At 40.0% G+C, this 23321-nt stretch overlaps 1 protein-coding gene across 1 annotated transcript; it reads left to right on the top strand.

Moving 5' to 3' along the window:
- The first annotated feature begins 486 nt into the window (after window positions 1-486).
- Window positions 487-18836, top strand: LOC138618285 (solute carrier family 26 member 6-like). The gene is made up of 18 exons (XM_069693921.1): window positions 487-650; window positions 778-917; window positions 1510-1620; window positions 1898-2046; window positions 3939-4103; window positions 4885-5037; window positions 7133-7215; window positions 7992-8139; window positions 8914-9027; window positions 9190-9267; window positions 9681-9776; window positions 10014-10120; window positions 11359-11428; window positions 14805-14894; window positions 15574-15723; window positions 16246-16300; window positions 16713-16837; window positions 18398-18836. The coding sequence occupies exons 1-18, from the start codon at window positions 505-507 to the stop codon at window positions 18425-18427; spliced, it is 2010 nt and encodes a 669-aa protein (XP_069550022.1). The 5' UTR covers window positions 487-504; the 3' UTR covers window positions 18428-18836.
- Window positions 18837-23321: the final 4485 nt, after the last annotated feature.

Here is a 23321-nt window from a genome sequence, read left to right as displayed (position 1 = left end):
TCTGAAAGCTGAGCTGGGATAATAGAGGCATTCAGAGGTACTGAATGGGGCAGTGAAGGGGAGGAGAAAGGGGCTGTAAACTCTCTGTAATGTGCAGAGTTCAAGGCTGTTCTCCACCTTCTGCAACTCACGTGTGTGTGTGTGTGTGTGTGTGTGTGTGTGTGTGTGTGTGTGTGTGTGTGTGTGTGTGTGTGTGTGTGTGTGTGTGTGTGTGTGTGTGTGTGTGTGTGTGTGTGTGTGTGTGTGTGTTACACTCTCACTGTAGCACATGTTCTGATGTGGCTTCTTGCCGATACAGATTAGGTCAGCCTTCCTCTCCTGCTGCTTTGGTTTGTTTTGTCTATTCATTAAGTTATTTGATTCCTTCTTTATCATGTAACTTCATACACACATTTTACACACATCAAGAAAAGTCTGAGACGCACGAAGCAAACACTGAGTGTTCAAACTAGAACAAAGTGAAACTTGATTGTACTGCCAGTAATGTTTTGACAGTGATTTCAGATGGACAGCGTTGAACTAAATGGCCTTCCTCACGACGAGCAGCCTTGTCTCACCGTCGCCCTGGACGAAGCACAGCTGGATGTCCTTGGGCAGCGAGTGGAGAAGAAGTCCATGTCATGTTTGGAGAGGGTGAAGGCACAATGTCGGTGAGTCAGAGGATAGGTTTAGTATTTTAGCCTTGCAGAGTGTAGTGATTTAACCTCTTTCTCTGAGGCTCTATGGCCTTTTCAAAGTTCCCTCAGTGTTTGTTTGTTTCTGTGTGTTTTCCTCCAGGTTTTCTGGTCCCAGGATGATGAGCCTCCTGCTGGACTTTTTTCCTGTCCTGTCATGGCTGCCTCGCTACTCCGTCAGAGAAAACGCTGTTGGAGATCTGATGTCTGGAATCAGTGTTGGGATCATACAGCTGCCACAGGGTGAGGATAGAGCGGGAGATAATAATCAAATTAAGTCGCAAAAGGTTTAAACAACTACAGTACGTGCTGTCGCAACAACTTCCCTCACACAGGGTTCTTTGTGGCAAATTTGCAGTTTTAAGACTCCATGCAGTTGATAAACAAAACCATTAAAAAAAACCTACGTGAGGTATTTTTCTCGTCATAGCAGAGATATTCAGAGCAAATGTTTTGAATAAGTCATGTGCAATCTATAGACGCTGTGCTATAGCAAAGTACTATTACAACCACAAAGTTTTGATTTTCCAGAGAATACCAATTATGTAAGTATTGGTTTTTGTGTACACCTCTCTCAAAACAACTCACAAAACAGAGAAATGTGTACTTTACCTTTAGGTGTCTGTGACCCTTTGAAGATTGTTTTATGAAGACCATTAACTGCCTGAAAATCCTCTGAAGAGTTTAAAAAATGAACAGTCACCCCTGTGAAAATGAAGACGCTTTCAGAAATTTCTGAAAAATGTGAGATTTTAATGCTGCGTTTTAATTTCTAAGAATGATGCACTTGTTATTTACAGGGTTTTCATAACCTCCTCGCTCCTTCTTTTGTCAGGTATGGCCAATGCCATGTTGGTGGGAGTTCCTCCTGTGTTTGGTCTCTACACCTCTCTCTATCCTCTGATCATCTACTTCATCTTTGGCACTTCCAGACACCTTTCCATCGGTGACTATCACATTTGACACATTTATTTGAATTTCCCTCAAGTCTTTTGCTCATGGGCACCTCTGAAAATGTTTGACTGAAAATTGTCTTTAACAGGGAAGTTACTCAGTTACTTGTTAGTTAAAAAAAAAAAAAGTTAAATTGTTAATTTATTTTACTTTACTTGTAAGCTTCAAATCCAACTCAGTAACCACAAATACTCCTACCTGACACTCCAGCAGTGAGTAAAGGAGTTCTGCACTTTGTTTGTGTGTGTATTTGTGTTCGTGTGTGACAGGTACATTTGCCGTCCTGGCCATCATGATCGGGTCTGTGACAGCTAACGTAGAGTTGCTTGGCAACGGTGATGAAGAGAGTCAGATTGCTCTGGAAGCGGCCAAAGTGAACGTGGCAGTACAACTTACCTTCCTTTGTGGCCTCATACAGGTACACACACACACACACACACACACACACACACACACACACACACACACACACACACACACACACACACACACACACACACACACACACACACACACACACACACACACACACACACACACATACTCACACTCAGCACTGTGCAGCTGACCTCTGACCTCTGTCTCCATTACGGAAATGAGCAGGAGAAAACTGAATTTTTCAGACAGTTACAAAGTCTTTATATTTTATTTATTTCATTTATTCGTTCTCCTGAGTTCGCTGAAATTCTCTTTAAAGCTGCCACAAAGGTTCGATGCTGTGGAAACAAAAAGAAAAGCAAGAAATAAAAAGGTTTTGGTGATGTAACTTGCATTCCTGAGTCCCATTTGGAGTTTGGAATATTTTTATTCCTCTGGTCCCACCAGGTCCCAAGCTAGTACATTGATGAAGGCAAGATCCCTCACTTGGTTCCCACACCGCCCAGGGTCTAAATCCCCTCTGGGAGACATAGGAGAGAATTTTGCCCATTCTTATTCATGTGCTTCAAATCCATCCAGATGTTTTCAGCAGCTTAAGCTTGATGGAAGAACACTTTCAGTGATGTGAAACATCGATTGGAATGTTTGGTCAAATTCTCTCAGAATCAAAGAAGCAGACGTTCAGCAGTTAAAGAGGGAGAAAGACAAGAGAAAAAAATTCTAGATGCTAATTTATACAGCAACAGTGGCATCAGAGGCCAAGACTGGAATACAACAACAATTTTTTTAATGATGCTTTAATCATCCTGCAGAAACCTCGGTGTAATCTTTGACAACCATCTCAACTTCGACCAGCACATCAACTCTGTTGTCCAATCATGCTTTTTTCAACTCGGGAAAATCTCAAAAATCAGGTCATTTCTATCCCCCAATAACCTAGAAACAGTTATCTATGCTTTCATCTCACCCCGTTTAGATTACCGCAATGCACTGTACTCTTGCCTCACACAATTTAACATAAAAAAAACTTAAACTCATTCAAAATGCAGCCAGACTCATAACCAGGTCCAACAGGAGAGAGCACATTACACCTTATTTAAAAACACTTCATTGGCTCCCTGTCCATTTTAGAATAGGTTTTCAAATTTGAATGATCACTTATAAGGCTCGCAGGGGGATGGCACCTGAATATATAGCGGACCTCCAGTCCCCCTACGAGCCTACATGCAACCTGAGATCCTCTGGCAGGTCGTTCCTGACCACACCCCGAACTAAGCACAAAACTAAAGATGACTGGGCGTTTTCTGTTTGGGCCCCTCAGCTATGGAACGACCTGCCAGAAATGATCAGGGACGCTAACACACTGTTTTCGTTTAAGTCACTCTTAAAAACACGTTATTTTAGACTTGCCTTTTATTGACTGCATTTCATTTAATTACATTGATTGACTGTCTGTTTTTTGTCTGTTTTACTTCTGTTGTATTTTATCATGAAATTTTATACTGTTGCATTTTGTGTTTTAAATGTAAAGCGCTTTGTAACTTTTTTGAAAAGCGCTATAGAAATAAAGTTATTATTATTATTATTATTATTATTATTATTATTATGATGATTGTTTTCAAAAGGCAGGGCTGAAACTGAGTGTTAAAAACCTACTGAAAGGCCTTCTGGGAAATAAAGAGGTAGTTACAACAAAAAATATACCAAGACACCATATGTTCAAAAAAGGAATGGTATGTCTTTCTTAATTTTTGATTTGTTGTGATGTGAATTACATCACATACATGATAAATGTTTAAATGTTGATGCACACTATTATATCTTTATTTCTAATCAGTAAGATTAGAGTGTAACTCAGCATCCTCTTACCCAATGTTCCAGCAGTGAGTAAAAGAGTTCTGTATTTCTTATGTGTGTCTGTATGTGCGTTAGCTCGGGCTGTACCTGCTGCAGGGAGGTGGTGTGTGTCGCTGGTTGTCTGATCCTGTAATCAGAGGCTACACCACAGCAGCAGGTCTACATGTGATCGCCCTGCAGCTGCCACTGATGACTGGAATACCTGCACAGAGACACACTGGACTACTGGCATCAGCGTGGGTCAGTTGAAACACTGCGGTTGCATCACACACACACACACACACACACACACACACACACACACACACACACACACACACACACACACACACACACACACACACACACACACACACACACACACACACACACACACACACACACACACACAGGATGCTGGAGTATCTTTGGTCATGACTTTTAAGTCATACTGGTCTCTGTATTACTCTCACATGACTGACCTGTGACAATAACTCCTGACCTACAGTGTGCAGACCAGAAAGGAGGTCAAGTGTTCAAAGCATTATCTTTATTTGTTTCAGTGCTATGAATCATGACAGGCTCTAAAGTTCACCATAATCTCTTGTAATATGAATAGTTAAATTGCCTTGGGAAGAAAAGTATCTCTGACAGCTGAGGGTGCAGCTGTGAGTGAGTGAGGACTTTTTTTTTTATCACTACAAATTCAAGGTTGGCCTTCAAAGATGCACCTCGTCACCTCTTCACTGACAGGATTTTAAAAAGTGTAAGGCTGGTGTATCAGCTGCTAGCAGATGGCGGATTTCCATCAGATTCACGGGATCATAACCTCAGATGTGCACTTGAGCACTTAAATCTGAAAATGACGCCTCCAGGTTTGAGGTCACTCAGATTATTCTCCACTCCAACAGCGGGATGACCACAAGGCAGCAGTAGATGTCCAAGTGATTTAGTGATAAGTTCACCAAAGTGAACATGCTGCCATATTTAGATCTTTAAAAAGCCGCACAAAATGTTTGATATCTGTGTGTGTCTCTTCCAGACAGTAAAGGACATTGTGTGTGCAGTGACCAGCGCTGTACCAGGAGCCCTGTCAGTCTCCTCCGTTTCAATGGTGATACTCATCGGAGGCAAGATGCTGAATGAGCGCTTTAAGAACAAGCTGCCTGTCGCCATACCGTGGGAACTTATACTGGTGACTCACACACATATACACACAGGACATTGCATTGACTTACAATCCCTCCTTAAAACTTCTTGCCAAACCCTATCTCTTTGGGTGGCACGGTGGTGCAGTGGTTAGCACTGTCACCTCACAGCAAAAAAGGTTCCGGGTTTGAATCCAGTCCTGGGCCTTTCTGTGCGGAGTTTGCATGTTCTCCCTGTGCTTGCGTGGGTTCTTTCCGGGTTCTCCGGCTTCCTCCCATCATCCAAAAACATGCACCTCAGGTCAGGTTACCTGGCGCCGCGCTAGTGGCAGCCTGCTGCAGCAGCTCCCCCCTGAGAGCCCCCCTGCTGTAGTGAATAAATTTCCCCTCGGGGATTAATAAAGTGTATAAAATCCAAAACAAAAAAATCAAAATCTCCTACTCCTTGACCTGAAAGTATTTTCCCTAAAATAAGAGTTCCCACAGTTTGACTGTGACCACTGACAATGACTCTTCCTCCTCATTGCTAGTTAATGATGACTGCGTCTCACTTCCCCAGAGGCACGTGAAGCCTACTATTTTGATCTGTTATGTAATCCACAGCACAGCTGAGTTGGCTAGAGAGGACTTGGCGAGGTAGGCGATGAGCGGGCATGTGAATGACAGGACCAAGTCAGTGCAGGTGGCGCCTGAAAATAACTGAATCCATGACACTCTACAGGATTGTTGGTGGCTGACAGAATTCCTGTATAAGGTATCCTGTCATCCCAAGATAGAGAGCTTCTGAGGTTACTATATGGAGAATACATCTCTGCCTCATGGAGCAGGATGAAGACACACTGCTTGTGGATGGTGGTTTTACTGCTGGTCTTCAGGTTCTTGTTCCTGAAGATTATGGTACACAGGCCACAGAGGCCTTTGGGAACCTGATGGTCAGGTCTGCTTGACCCCAGATGCAGATTTATTACCAGCAGATTTATTATCAGGGTTTTACTCTACAAGGCATTGAAACACCCAGCGCAGCGGGAGCGGTGGCGGGTAAAACACATTTGAGGGCCACTGCAACTCCTAGACAGCCTGCCAGTTCAGCCTGGGGTCACAGAAACACCAGTCAAGGAGAAGCTTTGTACTGACCATTGGAGACTTCCTTACCCAGCTTCATGGACCCTGTAGAGGGGAACCAGCGGCAGGAGCTCATCAGGGGGATTGCAGGCATCCTTACTTACTCACTTAGCACACATACACTCACACACACACACACACACACAAACACACACACACACACACACACACACACACACACACACACACACACACACACACACACACACACACACACACACACACACACACACACACACACACACACACACACACACAGTACACTCATGTCCATAAGATGCTCCCAGATGGACAGATGCCACAGTGATGAACTGATTGACTCATAATTATATAATAATCTGTTTTTATCTGTAAAACCACAAATCCCCACATACAAAAAATATCTGCACCTGGCCACTGATTAGTCATCATTCTTCTGATCTCTTCTGATGGTGCTGGTAAAAAAATCACATATTTTATTTTTAAAAAAGGTAAATATAGAGTTAGCCTGTTATTTTATTTCATTGTTTTTTTCTAAAATCCATTATTTTCTTGCGTAAATGTGTTTTTAATAGGAGTCTAATACCACAAACATCATGGGTGCATAAAATATTTAAACTATAATACTACAGAGAGATTAGTAATTGTGTGCTGAGGTACAGTAGGCAGAGTAACCACAGTAGGGAGGCAACAGTAAAATAAAAACACAAATCTAAACCCTGTCAAACTGTTAACAGGTCGTCTTTAAACCTTTTTCTTTACCAGCGTTCATGTTATGATCTGTGCAGTTTTGTAAAATGATATTATGTGAAAGGAAAATTATTTTAAGCCACATGTTTTTTCCATGGATCTGAAAGGTTCATTTTATCAGTGGACGAACTGAGTCTGATTATGATAATGTGTGTTTGTGTCATGTGTCCTCGTGCATGCTTATGAACAGCCTGATTTAAATTACGTGTAAGCTGCAGAATACTTAATATTCTTCTCCAATCTGGACATTCTGTGCAGTAAATGTTGCCTCCATTGTTTTTGTCCTGTTAGATTGTTGTGGGCACCTCCCTATCGGTGCAGATGGATCTGGCTGGTCAGCACAGAGTCCAGGTGGTGGGACACATACCCAGTGGGTCAGTAGAACTGGGTTATTCACTGCTTGTCCTTTGTCATTTAATGTGGTGTTTTTCATTCAATAAGCATTTGTATTGATTGTCACTTTGTTTAGACTTTAAAAAGTATTGATTTTGAGGCTTTTTTGTTTAGAATGAAGCTGGCAAATATCTTATTGTTACCATTTTAAGTCCAAAAGGTCACATGTGATGCTTCCTCTTTGAGAAAAGATCTTGTGAGAAATAAATACTCCCCTTCAGCCCTCACAAATTAAATTCTGCCGACGTTACTCACTCTTGAAGGCAAAGTGAGCCAACGTATCTCCTGCATGTGATAATAATATGACATACTATCGCTTTTATTCAGTTTGAAGTCTCAGCATTAAGAAAATATGGGTCAGTGAATTGATAAATATAAGTATATAAAACGCAAAGGAAATTACATTTTAATACCAGCTAGACATAATGTCTATATCTGGGTAAATATACCTCAACCTTATAATTCAAGTCTCTTTTCTCATCCCCTCTCTGACAGTCTAAGCTCCGTCTCATCTCCACTTCTTTATACTTCTGCTCTCATATTGGAAATAAGCAAGTTCGTTTTATTGTGTTATCCCTGATAGCTTTAAGAGAATGCTGTGTTTGATGATGAGGCCTAATTCTTTATAGGCTATTTCTGTATATTTCATTTCTTTTCTTTGAATAATCACTTATTCATTGACTCAATCAACCTCTCGCTCCCTCCTCCTCCTCCTCCTCCTTCCTCCTTCCCCTTCCTCCTTCCTCCTCCTCTACAGCCTGTCTCCCCCATCCCTTCCCTCTCTGTCTCAGGCCAGAGAGCTGTTTATCCCAGCTCTGTCTGCAGCCATGGTTGGCTTCAGTTTCCTCTCAGCCATGGGCTCAGTGTTCGCCCACAGACATGGCTACAAGGTGGACCCCAGTCAGGTACACTCACTATTGTTGCATTTCTAATTGATTACCAAAACAGATTCAAGAGTAAAAGAGAATCTGTAGATTTCTGCAAATGAAGACAGTTATTGAACCTGGAAACTTGAAGTTCAGAAATCATGACAAGGCGAAATCATGGCTCCCCTCTCAGCAGTGACTATTTGATGCAGAGCTACATGGTTTGAAGTGGGTCTGACTTTCCTCACTCGAGGTTCTTTGATCCAGTTCAAGCAGACTTCCACAGCCTCTCTGGGAACGCTGCTGCTCAAAATCAGACAGAGTTTCTTCTGTCAGCTTGTTCAGGTGAAGGGCGAACATCAAGAACAAGGGTTGGTTGGATGAAATACTGTAGATACTTCAACATACAGTATAAGGTGGCAGTTACTGCAAGATATATTTTAGTGAAAATAATGTTTTTTGTTGGTTTAATTGTGCAATAATGATCCTCTACATGTTAGAAATACTGAATGATGAAGTACCTCCTTCAGTTTTATAAAACCAGTTTGTTCAGTATTTTACTAAATATAACAAACAAAACAAATCCCCTGTTGGATTAATGAGCTCCAAATTCAACAGTGTCATCATCTTGTTTTACATTACTCATTATAACTCGTACTTCTAAGACCATGGATGATGTTTAACCCTTTAAAATAAGGGTTCTCCTGCTATTTTAAGTCCTGTTTATAATCAAAGGCCCGTCATGTGCCCTGAGTCCTCTCACCATGCCATGCTGCAGCCTTTTCAAACTTCAGCTGTGTGTCTCTGCCTCAGGACCTGCTGGCTCTGGGTCTGTGTAACGCCATCGGAGGAATGTTTCAGTGCTTTGCCGTCAGTTGCTCCTTTTCTCGCAGCATGGTGCAGGAAAGTATTGGTGTCAAGTCGCAGGTACTGAAATCTTTTACAAAAGAAATCAAAACTCCAAACAACTTTTTTCTATGCACTCCGTAAAGGTCGGATATCAGAGTTCATAATATAACTCTTTGAAATGGTCTTTTCTTCTTCATTGTCTCTTTTTCTTTTACTAATTCAGTAAATCTCACCTCTTAGATGGCAGGTCTGATATCAGCTCTGATGATTCTGACCATCTTGCTGAAGGTTGGCCATCTGTTTGAGCAGCTGCCGAAGGTAAAGTGCGTATTAAATAACAAATATTATTCATGTTAAAAGTTCAAATCACTGAGATTACAGTTTTCCTACAATTTCCAGAAAACTCCAAAAACATGTAATCTTTAAACTGTGTTGATGAATAAGATTTATAAATTGCAAGACATTAAGTGAGAATCAGCGGCATCAGTGTCACACAATACACAACGTGGAGAAAAAAAGAAGTCAATAGAGGAGACGTGACAGTTTTTTAAAGGGAACAAATGCAACAGAAGTTTGTGTTTGAAGTTCCATAAACCACCAACATGATCTATAGAGCACATCAGTAAAGATGTCTTAAGAAATGCTGAGCCACTCCAGCTGGTTGAGACTCCCAGTCGGGATGATTCATGTGTCTTCGCCAGCGCTTGGTAACGTCTCTCTGTGTGTACCAGGCAGTGTTGGCAGTGATCATCGTGGTGAATCTTCAGGGGGTATTGGCTCAGTTCAAAGATGTGTGTCTGCTCTGGAAGTCTGACAGATTAGACCTGGTGGGCACACACACACACACACACACACACACACACACACACACACACACACACACACACACACACACACACACACACACACACACACACACACACACACACACACACACACACACACACACACACACACACACACACACATACATATACAAACATCATTATTCAAGCACACACCACAGAAGCAGCTCCCCTTCTGATCCCTGCCTTCCTCCCTCTCTCCTCCCTCCTGTCCTTCAGCTGGTGTGGGTAGTGTCACTCATTTCCACGCTGATCTTTAACCTGGATGTGGGTCTGGCTGTGGCTGTCGTCTTCTCTCTGCTCACACTCATCTACCGGACACAACAGTCAGTAAATATCATTTTACATGGAGCCTTTTGCATCAATAAATCATTACTGCATGTATTCTGAGACACTAATTGGTATTATATTTGACATTTATTGGGGTTTGATTTAAAATATATGATCATAAATTACTGTAAAATGCAAACAAACAGCTCTGTTGTTTTCAAACCCTCATGCACTCTTCACTCATCATCATCACCATTGAAAAAAAATATCAAGCTACAACATATTCTGTTATTGTTGCTGCCAAAAAATAATATCATGGGAGTGTTTCAAGTATCTGCTTTTATTTTTTTGTAATCCTTTTTTATTTAGTGAAGCAATATATGACGGGTAAAACTGGACTATAAACCAGCCAGGACGTCAACATGATGAGTAGGTCAAATGCAAACAAATAAACAAAAAAACAGAAGAGAAAACAGTAACTAAAAGAAAACTAAAAGAAAAAAACAAAACAGAAACAAACAAAACAAAAAAAAGGAATATATGTAAGCAATAACTAAATAAAATTGATGGTGTACAATGGCATACATAAAGAGGTAAATAGAAACATTAATTCATTAATAATAGTAGCAGTTATAGAGAGCTTGATCAGTGGCTTTCCTAGTGCGAAAAATATTCAGTTTAATTTAACAACATACATCAGGGCACGACACACAGATGAGAGGACAAGCTTTACGTCACAATACAATGCAAACAGGGGATGCTTTATGGTACAATTCAGGAGGAGGGCATTGTACTGTCAGGCGAGCACCTTTAAACAGTAAATGTGAAACAAAAAGTCTTGTTTCTTGTTTCTTGTAAGTCTTGTTAAAGCAAAACAGAAAAAAGCAGTGATGACCCTCGGAGCAGGACGGATCTCGTAGGAAAACTTGTCCTAATTTTGAGACACAAGAAGAAAGTGTGAATATGAATCAACTGTGGTCTCATTTTCAGCAAGAATGTATCTCAGTTATTCTAACATTGATTAAAGGGTGAATCAAACATTGTATATGTGACATTTTATCATAACTTTAAAAAGATGATCAAGTTCACTCGAGTTGTTTTATGATTATGATGAGGTCTTAAACTTGAAATAGTGTTATGTAGATGTGCTATATTAGATATTATGTGGGTTTCTCTTGTCTTCATTTATTTATTCATTGCCTCCTCTCTTCACATTTTTCATATTTTAAAAGTTTTCATTTCAGCCAGATCATTAATACTTCTCTCTGCCTCTGTGCTCTCTTTCATCTTCCAGCTCCTCCACTGTTGTTCTGGGTCATATTCCTGGTACAGACTGTTACAGAGACGTGGGACTCTACCTTGAGGTAAACTCTATGCCACAGCTCTCACAGTTTTGGAAAACCTCCAACTGATCAAAGTTAGGTGTTTGAGAAATCAACAGAAAACCGGAATTGAATGTGTCGACCTCGTTCTGCATCAACATAGTAATTAGACACTACTCTTGTCTTATTTTGACTTTATAGTCTTACGTCATTTCAAAGTTTACAAGGTGTCTTACCGCTGCGGGTTTGAAATCACTCCCATGCAAATAATATCCAGAAGATGCATGTAATTAATCAGTAAAAAAACAACAACTCAGAGCTCAAAGTTTTATCTAAACTTTCTTCTGACTGTTTTCCTAAACTTTTTTTGAAGTCTCAGTTCTGCTCCACCAGCCTCTCTTCATTTTGAGTCCGTCTCCACAATACATTTTCAGAAGCTGTGGACCACCAGTGTGGCCATATGCCAAATGGAAGTGCGTGTAACATCACCCTCTGACAGCTGATGTTTTAATGCCTGGAGGCTTGCTATAAAATCCATATTTGAGCACTGGGGTAGAAAGAAGAGCTGAGCTGATTGTGATCTTCTGTCATATTTATGCTAACAAAGTGTACTTCTCTTTTAGAATTAACCCTTAATTATGTAAACAATTTATTTAGAAATTGATACCAAAACATAGGCAAAGCATGAAACCGCATGTGACATCGTTTTCAAAATCACAGCAGAAAATTGCCTTTTACTTCAATAATAGAACATTCATCAGACAAAACCTTTAAAACTTTGTGTAACAATTTCCCATTTCCAGTTTGAGTGCTACAGCTGCTGGCTGTAGCCTCAAAATTCATGTACAGAGTTGTGAAATAATTTCATCATCAAACTCTCTGCAGGAAAGCAAATAATTCAAATAATTTATGAAGTTGCTGCTGCCTTTATTAAATATTTGATGTTAAGTTGAAACGACTGCAGCTTTGGTAGAAATCCAAAACATTGTTATCTGAACCCATCTGTCAGCTTACTTACCAGCTCATTATAAGCTTCTATTCTCTTCTTCTTTCACCCTATTTTCATGCGTCCTTGCAGGGGAGTCATAAAACCTTATTAAAACATATTAATGTTTAACACTACTTTAAGTCAGACTCATGCTTATAATACTTTTCCATATGTTAGTATGGAAAGCCAAAATAGAACAGGCTCAAGAGATCAAGTGGCGACCCACAAATGGTTTCTGAACTGCTGTTTAGAAGCAACGAGTTGGGCATTTTTTGGTTTCTTTTTTGAGAGATGGATCTGACTGAGAACACAATATGCCCCGCCCACCTGTACTGGTAACCTGACTGTACCTCAGGCATGTCAATCAAATTAAGCATACCCCCAAACAAAGCTCTCTTTGAGGCCTAATACCTAATTAATTATGGAAAAATCTAATAATATTGATCAGAAAGAGGCAATTTAGTGAATTATACCATAATGACTTGTGAAAGAAATGTATTGACTTTGTATTTCATGAGAGAAGTTGATGCTTTTGGAATGAGAGTCGATTGGAGCCAGAGGATTTGTTTGGAGTCAGCCCCTAGTGGATTTCAGTGGTATTGCATATTAAGGCATCACCCAATGTGCACTCTTGAATACAGTCTATGACAGAGACTAAAGTATGTCTGGCAAATTTAACATCAAAATATTTCACATTGTGAATTGATAATGTCATGGTTCCTGCTTGGACTGCAGACTATTAATATGCCAAGAGCTGACACCATTGACTGACAGAGATGAATCACACTGACATTACATGACTCCTGATGATCTTAGCTGACATCAGCCTGCGGACTCGCATATGTAACATGACATGAGGGTGTAACACAGTCAATAATGATTTCTCCACACTTTGTCTTATGTACTGTATGTGCACATGAAACACTCCAACTGCATAACCGCAGTGCAAATGCACTCTGGCACAGAGTTAGTTAGGTACCAAAGCATCAATGTCATAGTGAATAAATAAAACAAATTTGACATCATGGAAAAACGTGAAAATACATGTTTATATCATGAGTATTTCAGTAGCTGTATATGCTTTACATAAAGGGTAATTAAGTCACTCTCCCCTCACTAAACTAACTTCCTGTCATCTATGTTGAAATGGCCATAAAGTTTTAAACCCCAACATGTAAACTGACACCAAACAACACATCTAATCCTCCATTGAAGGTCAGCCTTTTATAAACTTAATGATCCACTCTGAAGGGAGCAACTGTCACGCAGCCAAAACACACTAAAAATAAATCCCACCATCTGTCACACATCAAAACACCAAACTGTCCCCGAAGGCGGTCTGTTTGGGCTCAGAGCATCAGTGACTTCCTGCCAACTTTTCCCTCTCTGTTCCCTCCACTTGACTCTCTCCTCAGTCTGTTAACCTGGAGGCTGCTGCGCAACTCCCCTCTGTGCGTTTTCTCTTTGTGCATTAAAGACGGTGTATACAGTGGTGTTCTTTGTAGAAGCTCCCCTCCATGAATCGATTCTGCACTTATTCTTTCATTTTCAGTTTTCATTGACCTCCCGCTATAGAGCCGGATTAGTTAACTAAAAGAGGGATCTTTGTGTCTCTGAAGTAGTCTCTGCTGTATATTCAAACTGACAGCCAAACTTTGCTTTGCCAGGGTGCAGATTCTCTTCAGCTTGGCCCTAATTTAACAGCATATGCACAGGTGGCCCTAAGGGTCAAAAACAGCTGTATCACATGTAATCATTTTTCACATTTAGGTTTTTTTGTGTGTGTGTGTGTAATGTTGTTGTGTTCTATGAAATGTTGTTGTGTTTTGACCCTCAAGGCCACCGTAGTTTGCTCATCTGAAACGAATCTGGGTTAACAAGTTGTTGAAAATTCATCACACTACTTCCACCATTTCTTATTATCTGTTATTTTCTTATTTCAATTAAGCACTGAGTAACATGTCCAAGTTGAGTAAACAATTATTGTCATAGTATGTCTTTGAAATTTGAATATTGATTGATAAGATTTGAATAACTTGTCAAGAATAATCTAAATCTCAATGCATCTCATGATTTGTCATAACAATAAACATAACTCACATATATATTTGCCAAAAGATTGTACAGTTTAAAAAAAATACAATCGTTCTTCAAAGTTTTACGGTGTTTTGTCATTTTGTTTTGTTTTGAATGAACAGAAATGGTAAAACACTCATTTCTCTTCAAATCTTGATCCACAATAATCTGCATGCACAAGGCATCACCCACTTGTTTAAGGTCTAATGTGAGTTACTGTGGGTACAGACAAACTGTGGGTGTTACAAACTCTGACTTTCTTTTCGGGGTGTCACTATTGTACCAAGCTCTACTCTGCAGGCCCGGTACCATGTTAAATACATACACTGTGTCCCTCTCTGTTGTTTTTAACAGGCCAAGGCAGTTCCTGGGGTGACGATACTCTCGTGTTCAAGTCCAGTTTATTTTGCCAACTCTGAACTGCTCTTCACAGAGATCAGACAGGTATTCACACACAAACTTATACTGATTACCTGGAGATTTACCCTAAACCTAACATGTAACCACTACTTACCTAAACTTTGCTCTTACCTCAACCATAACTGAATCCTAACCATACGCCATCAAACTGACGTTTAATGATTTAGATTATGAGGATCATGTAAACAGATTTGTCCCCACAGCATAAGTAAAAGTGCACATAAACACAATGGGTATAACTGAGAAGATAGAGGAGAAAAATTAGGGGGGAGAAAGTCATTTACGTTAGTAAAATTTAAGATAATTATGAGTGAAATAATCACAGATTGAGATGGTTTATAATTGTGATGAAGAGAATCAACGAATACTGATGAACATGAGCCCTTCAGTTCATTTCCTCTATATGTAAGTCCATCAATATGTAGACATTCAACATGTGGAGGTTAATTACAAGCACCTTTGCTATACGCGCGCGTGTGTGTGTGTGTGTGTGTGTGTGTGTGTGTGTGTGTGTGTGTGTGTGTGTGTGTGTGTGTGTGTGTGTGTGTGTGTGTGTGTGTGTGTGTGTGTGTGGCTGTCTTTGCACTTTGATCCTTCTGGTTGAAATGGAAAAATCTCACAAGGAGATTTGTGGGAATTGTCTGTGACCGCTGAAACGTAATTTCCCACTTGTAACTTTTCCCTCTTCATTTTTTACCTTCAGAAGGGCAACCCAGCTGGAGTCCATGCCACTACCTCCGCCACCACTTCTTTCGTTTCATCCTCCTCAGCACAGACACTCACTCATTTCCTGGTTCTGGATCTCAGCTCAGTCACCTTCATGGACTCTGTGGCCATGACGGCACTTTGCAAGGTGAGGAGAGAGAAATGGCCTAAATTAGAACTTCTTTAAACTGCTTCAAACTCTGAAGGTGAAAATGTAATCACGCTGACTCCTTTTCTGCTGATCAAAGACACGTGCAATAAATTATATATGTAAGACAAGGCTTGATTAGATATCCAGGAATTACCTGTGATATGATAAATGATGATAAACACCCTCTCATAGTTGCACACTCACTCAGCTTTTGAGTATTGGTTTACCTGTCGTAATGATATGACTTGTTTATCTCCTCTTCTTTGACTTTATTGATAAAAAGAGAAGAACATTTATTCATCAGCCTCACTCAGTAAACACATGCTTGAAAAAGACTTTGTGTGAAAGGAAATGATACTCATGATATACAATATGTTCACATTGTGTGTGTGTGTGTGTGTGTGTGTGTGTGTGTGTGTGTGTGTGTGTGTGTGTGTGTGTGTGTGTGTGTGTGTGTGTGTGTGTGTGTGTGTGTGTGTGTGTGTGTGTGCGTGTGCGTGTGTGTGTGTTGTTCACCAGGCTGTAGAAGACTTGGACGTCTTGGGCATCAGTGTGTTTCTGGCAGCGTGCCCAGGTCAGCTTCATGTTTCATGCCCACTTATCTCTCTCAGAGTGACTCTTCTTCTGTTTGTCTCTCACACACTCATTCACTCACACCCTGTTTATCAAGTGTTTCTGTTTCCACAGGTCATTTTCCCACCACCTCTCATACACTGTCACTCTGCTGGAAGCTTCTTTTCTCTCTCTCTCTCTCTCTCTCTCTCTCTCTCTCTCTCTCTCTCTCTGAACTTCATACAGCTACGGCAATTATGTTTCCAACCTGTGTACTATATTTTTGAACATGAGAGCATCACAGCTGCATGTGTGACAGGTTTTCTAAATGAGTCGTTGCAGTGAAGCATTATTTGATGCATGTTGCATCAAATACATTCTTGAACATTTAAAATGTAAAGTTTACAGTCCTGATGCTCTCTGTGTGTCAACAGAGGGAGTTTTATCCCAGCTCCAGACTCAGGGTTGTATACCAGACAGTCTGCCCAGCTCCTGTCTCTTCCCATCGGTCCATCATGCCATCCAGCACTGCCTCACCATCCTGCCCAGAACTCTGGAGGTAAACTTCTTCTGGCTTAAAAGTTAGTTTGTAGACATACAGTGAATAACTCAATGGAAAAAAAAAAAACAAGTTTCATTATCTTAGCATTTTATCTTGCTTTACAATTGTGATTTATTTTTATTTTTTGAGCTGTAAGTCTTAAGACCACAGATCTTTAAGACACACTCTAAGACCAGGACACATTTCTTTTCATCCAAAAATGTGATAAAAAAAAAAAGTTATAATATAGCATGTCATCCAAAAAGTATGCTATAGTATGATTAAAATTTTTTTTTTTTTTTTAAAGTCATGACAAAGGGGGGGGGGGGCGGTAACAGTGCTAACCACTGCACCACCAATCTTCCCCAGGGCTGTGTTGTGACAAATCTTTGACTCACTGCAACCTATAACTCCACCTTCCTCAAATATTCATCCAAAATTGCCGCAGACATTCTTTAGATAGTAGATATACGTGTTTTCAAGGGGGTCTGCAGTGATATTAAATATCTTCCTGTAATGTGTAGTGTATGCAAAACTTTTCAATTTCTCCAAATGTTTCAATTTCACTAAAAGTTGAATCATCATCAACAGGCCAAGGTGGAATCTGAACCATTAATAGCAACCTTGGTGAAGTTACCTGTTGAGTTAACCAGACTGTCGGTTCAGTCACTGGAAAGATCTGAGTGAACTCCGTGAAACACTTTATCCACCACGACTCCTTCTTTAGCGCTGAAGATAGTCCAGTGGTCTACAATATTGCTTCAGAGCTGGAAAAGCTCTCATGAGGACGTGGGTTCCAGCCCTGCTCAAGGTAATCTACACAGTTCACAGAGGGGGACTCCCTGTAGGGGTAAGCCACACGGTTCACAGAGTGCGAGTCCTCTTAATGGTAAGCCACACGGTTTCAGGTTTTGGGTTTGTGTTGTAAATGCAGTCACACTAATACCAAACCAAAGGTCAACAACAATACAAAACAAAAATGAAAAACCTAATACAAAATCTCAAACAAAAATCAATGACAAAAAATAAAGGGTGTCCAAATTTTATTGGATTTCTGTCCAAACTACCACAAACTTTATCCCCCAAAATCCCATTAATGCATTTTAATGCTATAGTATGATTTTTTTTTTTAAATCATATTTTGGACAACATGCTATAGTATGACACTGGTGCGGTGATTAGAGCAGTTGCCTCAGTGAGAAGTAACTGGGTTCAATCCCCACTTGAGGCATGCATGTCAGTTCAGAAAAAGGTCATACTCCAAAAAGTGATCGTGCGAGGGCCTGCATATAAATGCTTGCAGTTTTAATTTTTTTTTTTTTTATTGTTCTATTGTTGAGGAAACAATATAGCTGATATATTTACATGCTCAGAGTTCAGATAGTTAACGTAGTTTGACTTAGCCATTTTGGACACACCTGATGTTTTTATTTCATTGATTTTGATCCTTTCTTAAAATTTTTAATCAAGAGTGCACTGCCAAATCAGCAGAGTTTCAATGTGAAGTGTGGAAAAGCATTTAAAGCAATCGGAAAATACATTGTAAAACTAGTCTCTTTTCTTTTAATCTTCTCCCAGGAAATCAACTCGGATGCAAGTGAATATTGAACCTTCAACGTGACATCTGCATCTGTAAGGACAATAACCTCACAGAAAAGAGAGAAACAAACCGCTGAGGTGAACAGAACAATCACAGCTTCATATTATTTAGAAAGAAAGCCACTATCACCTTTCACAGCAGGCATGTGCCTTTACTTCACACATATTTCCAGACAATTGTAATTTTATTGACCATCTTGTCATGAAATATGACCCTTCCTTATGGGGTCCATGCCTTATCCACTAAGCCACTGGAGCCTTAGTATCATACCTAATGACAATGTAGAGTAGGAACAACCATGTATTTCTACAATTCATCAACCACTACAGTAGTGTTGTTCAATCTGTGTTATGCAATACTCAGTAGAGATATAATGACTCTGAATGTAATATGCAATCACTCAATAACACAGCTAAATAAACATGAATCTGCACAATAAAAACAGGAGTTGACTATATTTGGATAATCACGTCACACTGTCGGTCTGTCCTGTTCTGCATTGGACTGTGTGTGTTTGGGATAAAGAGGCAGTGACAGTGTTGGTTTACTGTAAGTGACAGGGACAGGCTGTGTAAATACAAAAATATGCGGCTGCCACTGCCTCTGTTTATTTTGTGGTCCCGGCTTCTCTTACTCATACAGGAGTGTATAGGAGGGTGCCATTCAGCTGCAGAAAAGTCAATCACAGTCAGTGATTCACGGCCTAAATATTCTCTTCATTTGAAAGTTAAAATGGAACAAAAACATATTTTTGTATGCAACATTGCCAAAAGTTTAATACCTTAATCAACAAGTGTATACTGTAACTTTTGGCGAGTTCCTAAAAGTGACTGTACCAATATTTTTCATGAGCTTAAGTTGTAATGTCCTCTATTCAACTCAGTTTGATTTGTTATAGCACCGCTCATAAAACAATGCATCACAAAATGCCTTAAATAAAATGCAAGATAAAATAAAATACAATAAAAACTATGAAAAAAAAAAAGTAAAAAAAAAAAAAGAAGAAGCCCAGAACACCTCAATTGAAAGCCAAGTTAAAAAGAACTGTTTCAAGATTTATTTTATCCTCAGGCAGATTATTCCACAGCACAGGGCCACCGGCTAAAAGCAGACTCTCCGTACATTGTAGAGAGGTGTAGAGATTCTGGAAACAACCAGTGGAGGATCTCAGGGATCTGTTAGGCACATAACTCTTCCCTCTCGCTGCCCTCATCCTCCAGCAGCAGGATGCAAAGAATAACTTCATCTGATCCATTTAATCTCCTTTCCACTATCTCTATCTCTCTTTAAAGCTAGTCTGAGAGGTTGGCCATGCAATGATTTAAAAATCAGGCAAAGAATCTTAAAAACAATTCTAAAACTAATGGGCAACCAGTGCAAAATAGGCAACACATGTTTTCTCTGTTTGGTCTTTGTCAGAACTTGATCTGCTGCGTTCTGGACAAGTTGTAAGCATCTGGTAGCTTTTTTTAGGAAGACCAAACAGGAGGGCATTGCAGTCAAACCTGAAGGTAGTAAAAGCATGCATTCATTTCTCTGTTTCAGTCTGAGAAAGGAACTGTCTGTTTTTAAAGATGCAAGAAAGATGTATCAAAGTTAACTGCAGCCACCTTCAGCTCTTGCTTGTTGTGTGACTCGGCCAGTCAACAACATTCACCTCTGCATCATGGAAAGCTCTTTGGTTGCTTTGGCTATTTATTTAGGATTGTCATCCTGCTGAATTATGAAATGTCATTAAATGACTTGATTTGAGCCCACAGAGAGCTCCTGTGTATACCTCTGCATTCACCCTGTTGTTTCTACCAGCAGTTATCAATAATTATTGGCTGTATACCAGTTCCTTTGGCGGCAATATAGCACATGCCCAAGTCTGTTTGATATCCGGTGAATAGCTTTATGCTTTGTTTACAGCCTCATTATTGTCTTATTTACTTGCATGGTCACCTTTTCATTCCTGATACTGACAGACAACTCCTCTTCAGTATAACTGGCAACTCTCAATCAACTCTGATCCACCTGTGAGCTTCCTTCTTCCTAAGCCAACAAGCCAAAAGTCAGAGAAAGGAATGAGATACCTGAAGGTACATAAAACACAGTGAAAACCTTTTGTACTCCTGCTTAGTTAACTAGTATCAGCTCTTCCTGTGATTGTTCACTCCACCATGAAGTAATCATAAATGAACAAGAACAACCATGACTGGGCTGAAATTTCCAACTAATCTAATCACACATGGACATAAAACACACGGATAACACGGAGTGAAGAGAACATGCCAGAGTCTACTGCAGTTCTGTCTGTATGCATCTGAACATTCATCTTTTTAGTGTCCTGTGTGTTTATACACCATGTTGTATAAACAGTGGTGTGAAAAAGTGTTTTCCCCCTTCCTGATTTCCAATTTTTTTGCATGTCTGTCACACTTAAATGTTTCAGATCATCAAACAAATTTAAATATTAGTCAAAGATAACACAAGTAAACACAAAATGCAGCTTTTAAATGAAGGTTTTTATTATTGAGGGAGAAAAAAAAAATCCAAACCCACATGGCCCTGTGTGAAAAAGTGTTTGCCCCCTTCTGTTAAAACATAACTTAACTGGTTTATCACACCTGAGTTCAATTTCTCCAGCCACACCCAGGCCTGATTACTACCACACCTGTTCTCAATCAAGAAATCACTTAAATAGGACCTGCCTGACAAAGTGAAGTCGACCAAAAGATCCTCAAAAGATAGACATCATGCCGAGATCCAAAGAAACTCAGGAACAAATGAGAAAGAAAGTAATTGAGATCTATCAGTCTGGAAAAGGTTATAAAGCCATTTCTAAAGCTTTGGGACTCCAGCGAACCACAGTGAGAGCCATTATCCACAAATGGAGAAAACATGGAACGGTGGTGAACCTTCCCAGGAGCGGCCGGCCGACCAAAATTCCCCTAGAGCGCAGCGACGACTCATCCAAGAGGTCACAAAAAAACCCACAACAACATCCAAAGAACTGCAGGCCTCACTTGCCTCAGTTAAGGTCAGTGTTCATGACTCCACCATAAGAAAGAGACTCGGCAGAAATGGCTGCATGGCAGAGTTCCAAGACCAAAATCACTGCTGAGCAAAAAGAACATTAAGGCTTGTCTCATTTTTGCCAGAAAACATCTCGATGATCCCCAAGACTTTTGGGAAAATACTCTGTGGACTGATTAGACAAAAGTTGAACTTTTTGGAAGGTGTGTGTCCCATTACATCTGGTATAAAAGTAACACCGCATTTCAGAACAAGAACATCATACCAACAGTAAAATATGGTGGTGGTAGTGTGATGGTCTGGGGCTGTTTTGCTGCTTCAGGACCTGGAAGACTTGCTGTGATAAATGGAACCATGAATTCTACTGTCTACCAAAAACATCCTGAAGGAGAACATCTGTTCGTGACCTCAAGCTGAAGCCAACTTGGGTTCTGCAGCAGGACAATGATCCAAAACACACCAGCAAGTCCACCTCTGAATGGCTGAAGAAAAACAAAATGAAGACTTTGTAGTGGCCTAGTCAAAGTCCTGACCTGAATCCTATTGAGATGCTGTGGCATGACCTTAAAAAGGAGGTTGGTGCTGGAAAACCCTCCAATGTGGCTGAATTACAACAACTCTGTAAAGATGAGTGGGCCAAAATTCCTCCACAGCGGTAAAAGACTCATTGCAAGTTATCGCAAACGCTTGATTGCAGTTGTTGCTGCTAAGGGTGGCCCAACCAGTTATTAGGTTTAGGGGGCAAACACTTTTTCACACAGGGCCATGTGGGTTTGGATTGTTTTTCTCCCTTAATAATAAAAACTTTCATTTAAAGACTGCATTTTGTGTTTACTTGTGTTATCTTTGACTAATATTTAAATTTGTTTGATGATCTGAAACATTTAAGTGTGACAAACATGTAAAAAAATAAGAAATCAGGAAGGGGGCAAACACTTTTTCACACCACTGTACCTACCGGTCAAACTCACGTTTATTTTAAGGCAAAAGGTGATCAACATTGTAAACTAAAGCCATGACACTAACAACAAAATCAGTAACCTGACCTACTCTGTAAATGATAAAACAATCGCATTCCACCCGTTCATCTCTAACGTTGCTCTGTTTTGACTTGTACTGCTTTTGGTACTTTGCCCTCTCCCTCTGCAACGTCTAGTTTCATATCTATATTGCTCTTTAAGGTCTTGAGTCACAACACAGACAGTGACTGTCTCCTTCAGACGGAGAGAGGAGACTATACATATTTGCCGGGGATTTTCTCCTTTTTCTTGTCGTTTGGTGGAACATGTAGCCACCTAATTGAAAACTCTTCTACAGCTTGCCGATGGATACTGCACACAGGTGGGATTCATTTGTCATGAAGCAGCATGTGCAATCAAATGACTGAAGAAACTTCTTTTTAAAATTAAGGAGGACGAATTTTACAATTTTTTTTTTTTTTTACCAGAGACAGATTTAGAGTTTGATCCGCTTCCTTTGAACTTGAAAAACAAACTATATACGACAGGACAGAAGACAAAGCACTACATTACAACGAACTTACACAGCTCTCATCTGGACTTTGTTTGGATCTTGACTTGTTGGAAAGTGGAGTTTGGAATCTAAAACATTTTTCCTGCAGCTGGAAACACATCAAGGTAATTATTGTCAAAAGTTTCAAGAGTTTCAAACTGCTGCTCCAATGTTGAGATGAACATGCAACATTGAATATTTTTACAGTAATTGCTGATTGATACAGTAAAATGTGATTCCTTTTGAAACAAAATGAACAGACTGATGAAAATGAATTTTTTTTGCCGTAGTAATTAAAACATGGTTTTTTTGCCAAAACAAACCCAGTATTTGGAAAAATGAGAAGCATTTTCTTTTTATGTTACAGCTGCC

This window comes from Brachyistius frenatus, unplaced genomic scaffold (assembly GCF_029030835.1).
Source record: "Brachyistius frenatus isolate BFR_SWC_R1_liver_20210118 unplaced genomic scaffold, ASM2903083v1 Contig_16, whole genome shotgun sequence".
NCBI lineage: Eukaryota > Metazoa > Chordata > Actinopteri > Embiotocidae > Brachyistius > Brachyistius frenatus.
This window is presented reverse-complemented; position numbering and strand designations above follow the sequence as displayed.

Bases quoted from the DNA above. Each gene is read 5' to 3' on its own strand.
- LOC138618285 (XM_069693921.1), top strand. From the start codon at position 505: ATGGACAGCGTTGAACTAAATGGCCTTCCTCACGACGAGCAGCCTTGT. The intron at 1,621-1,897 runs GTGACTATCACA...CGTGTGTGACAG, and splicing joins TTCCAGACACCTTTCCATCG to GTACATTTGCCGTCCTGGCC. The intron at 16,301-16,712 runs GTCAGCTTCATG...GTGTGTCAACAG, and splicing joins GTTTCTGGCAGCGTGCCCAG to AGGGAGTTTTATCCCAGCTC.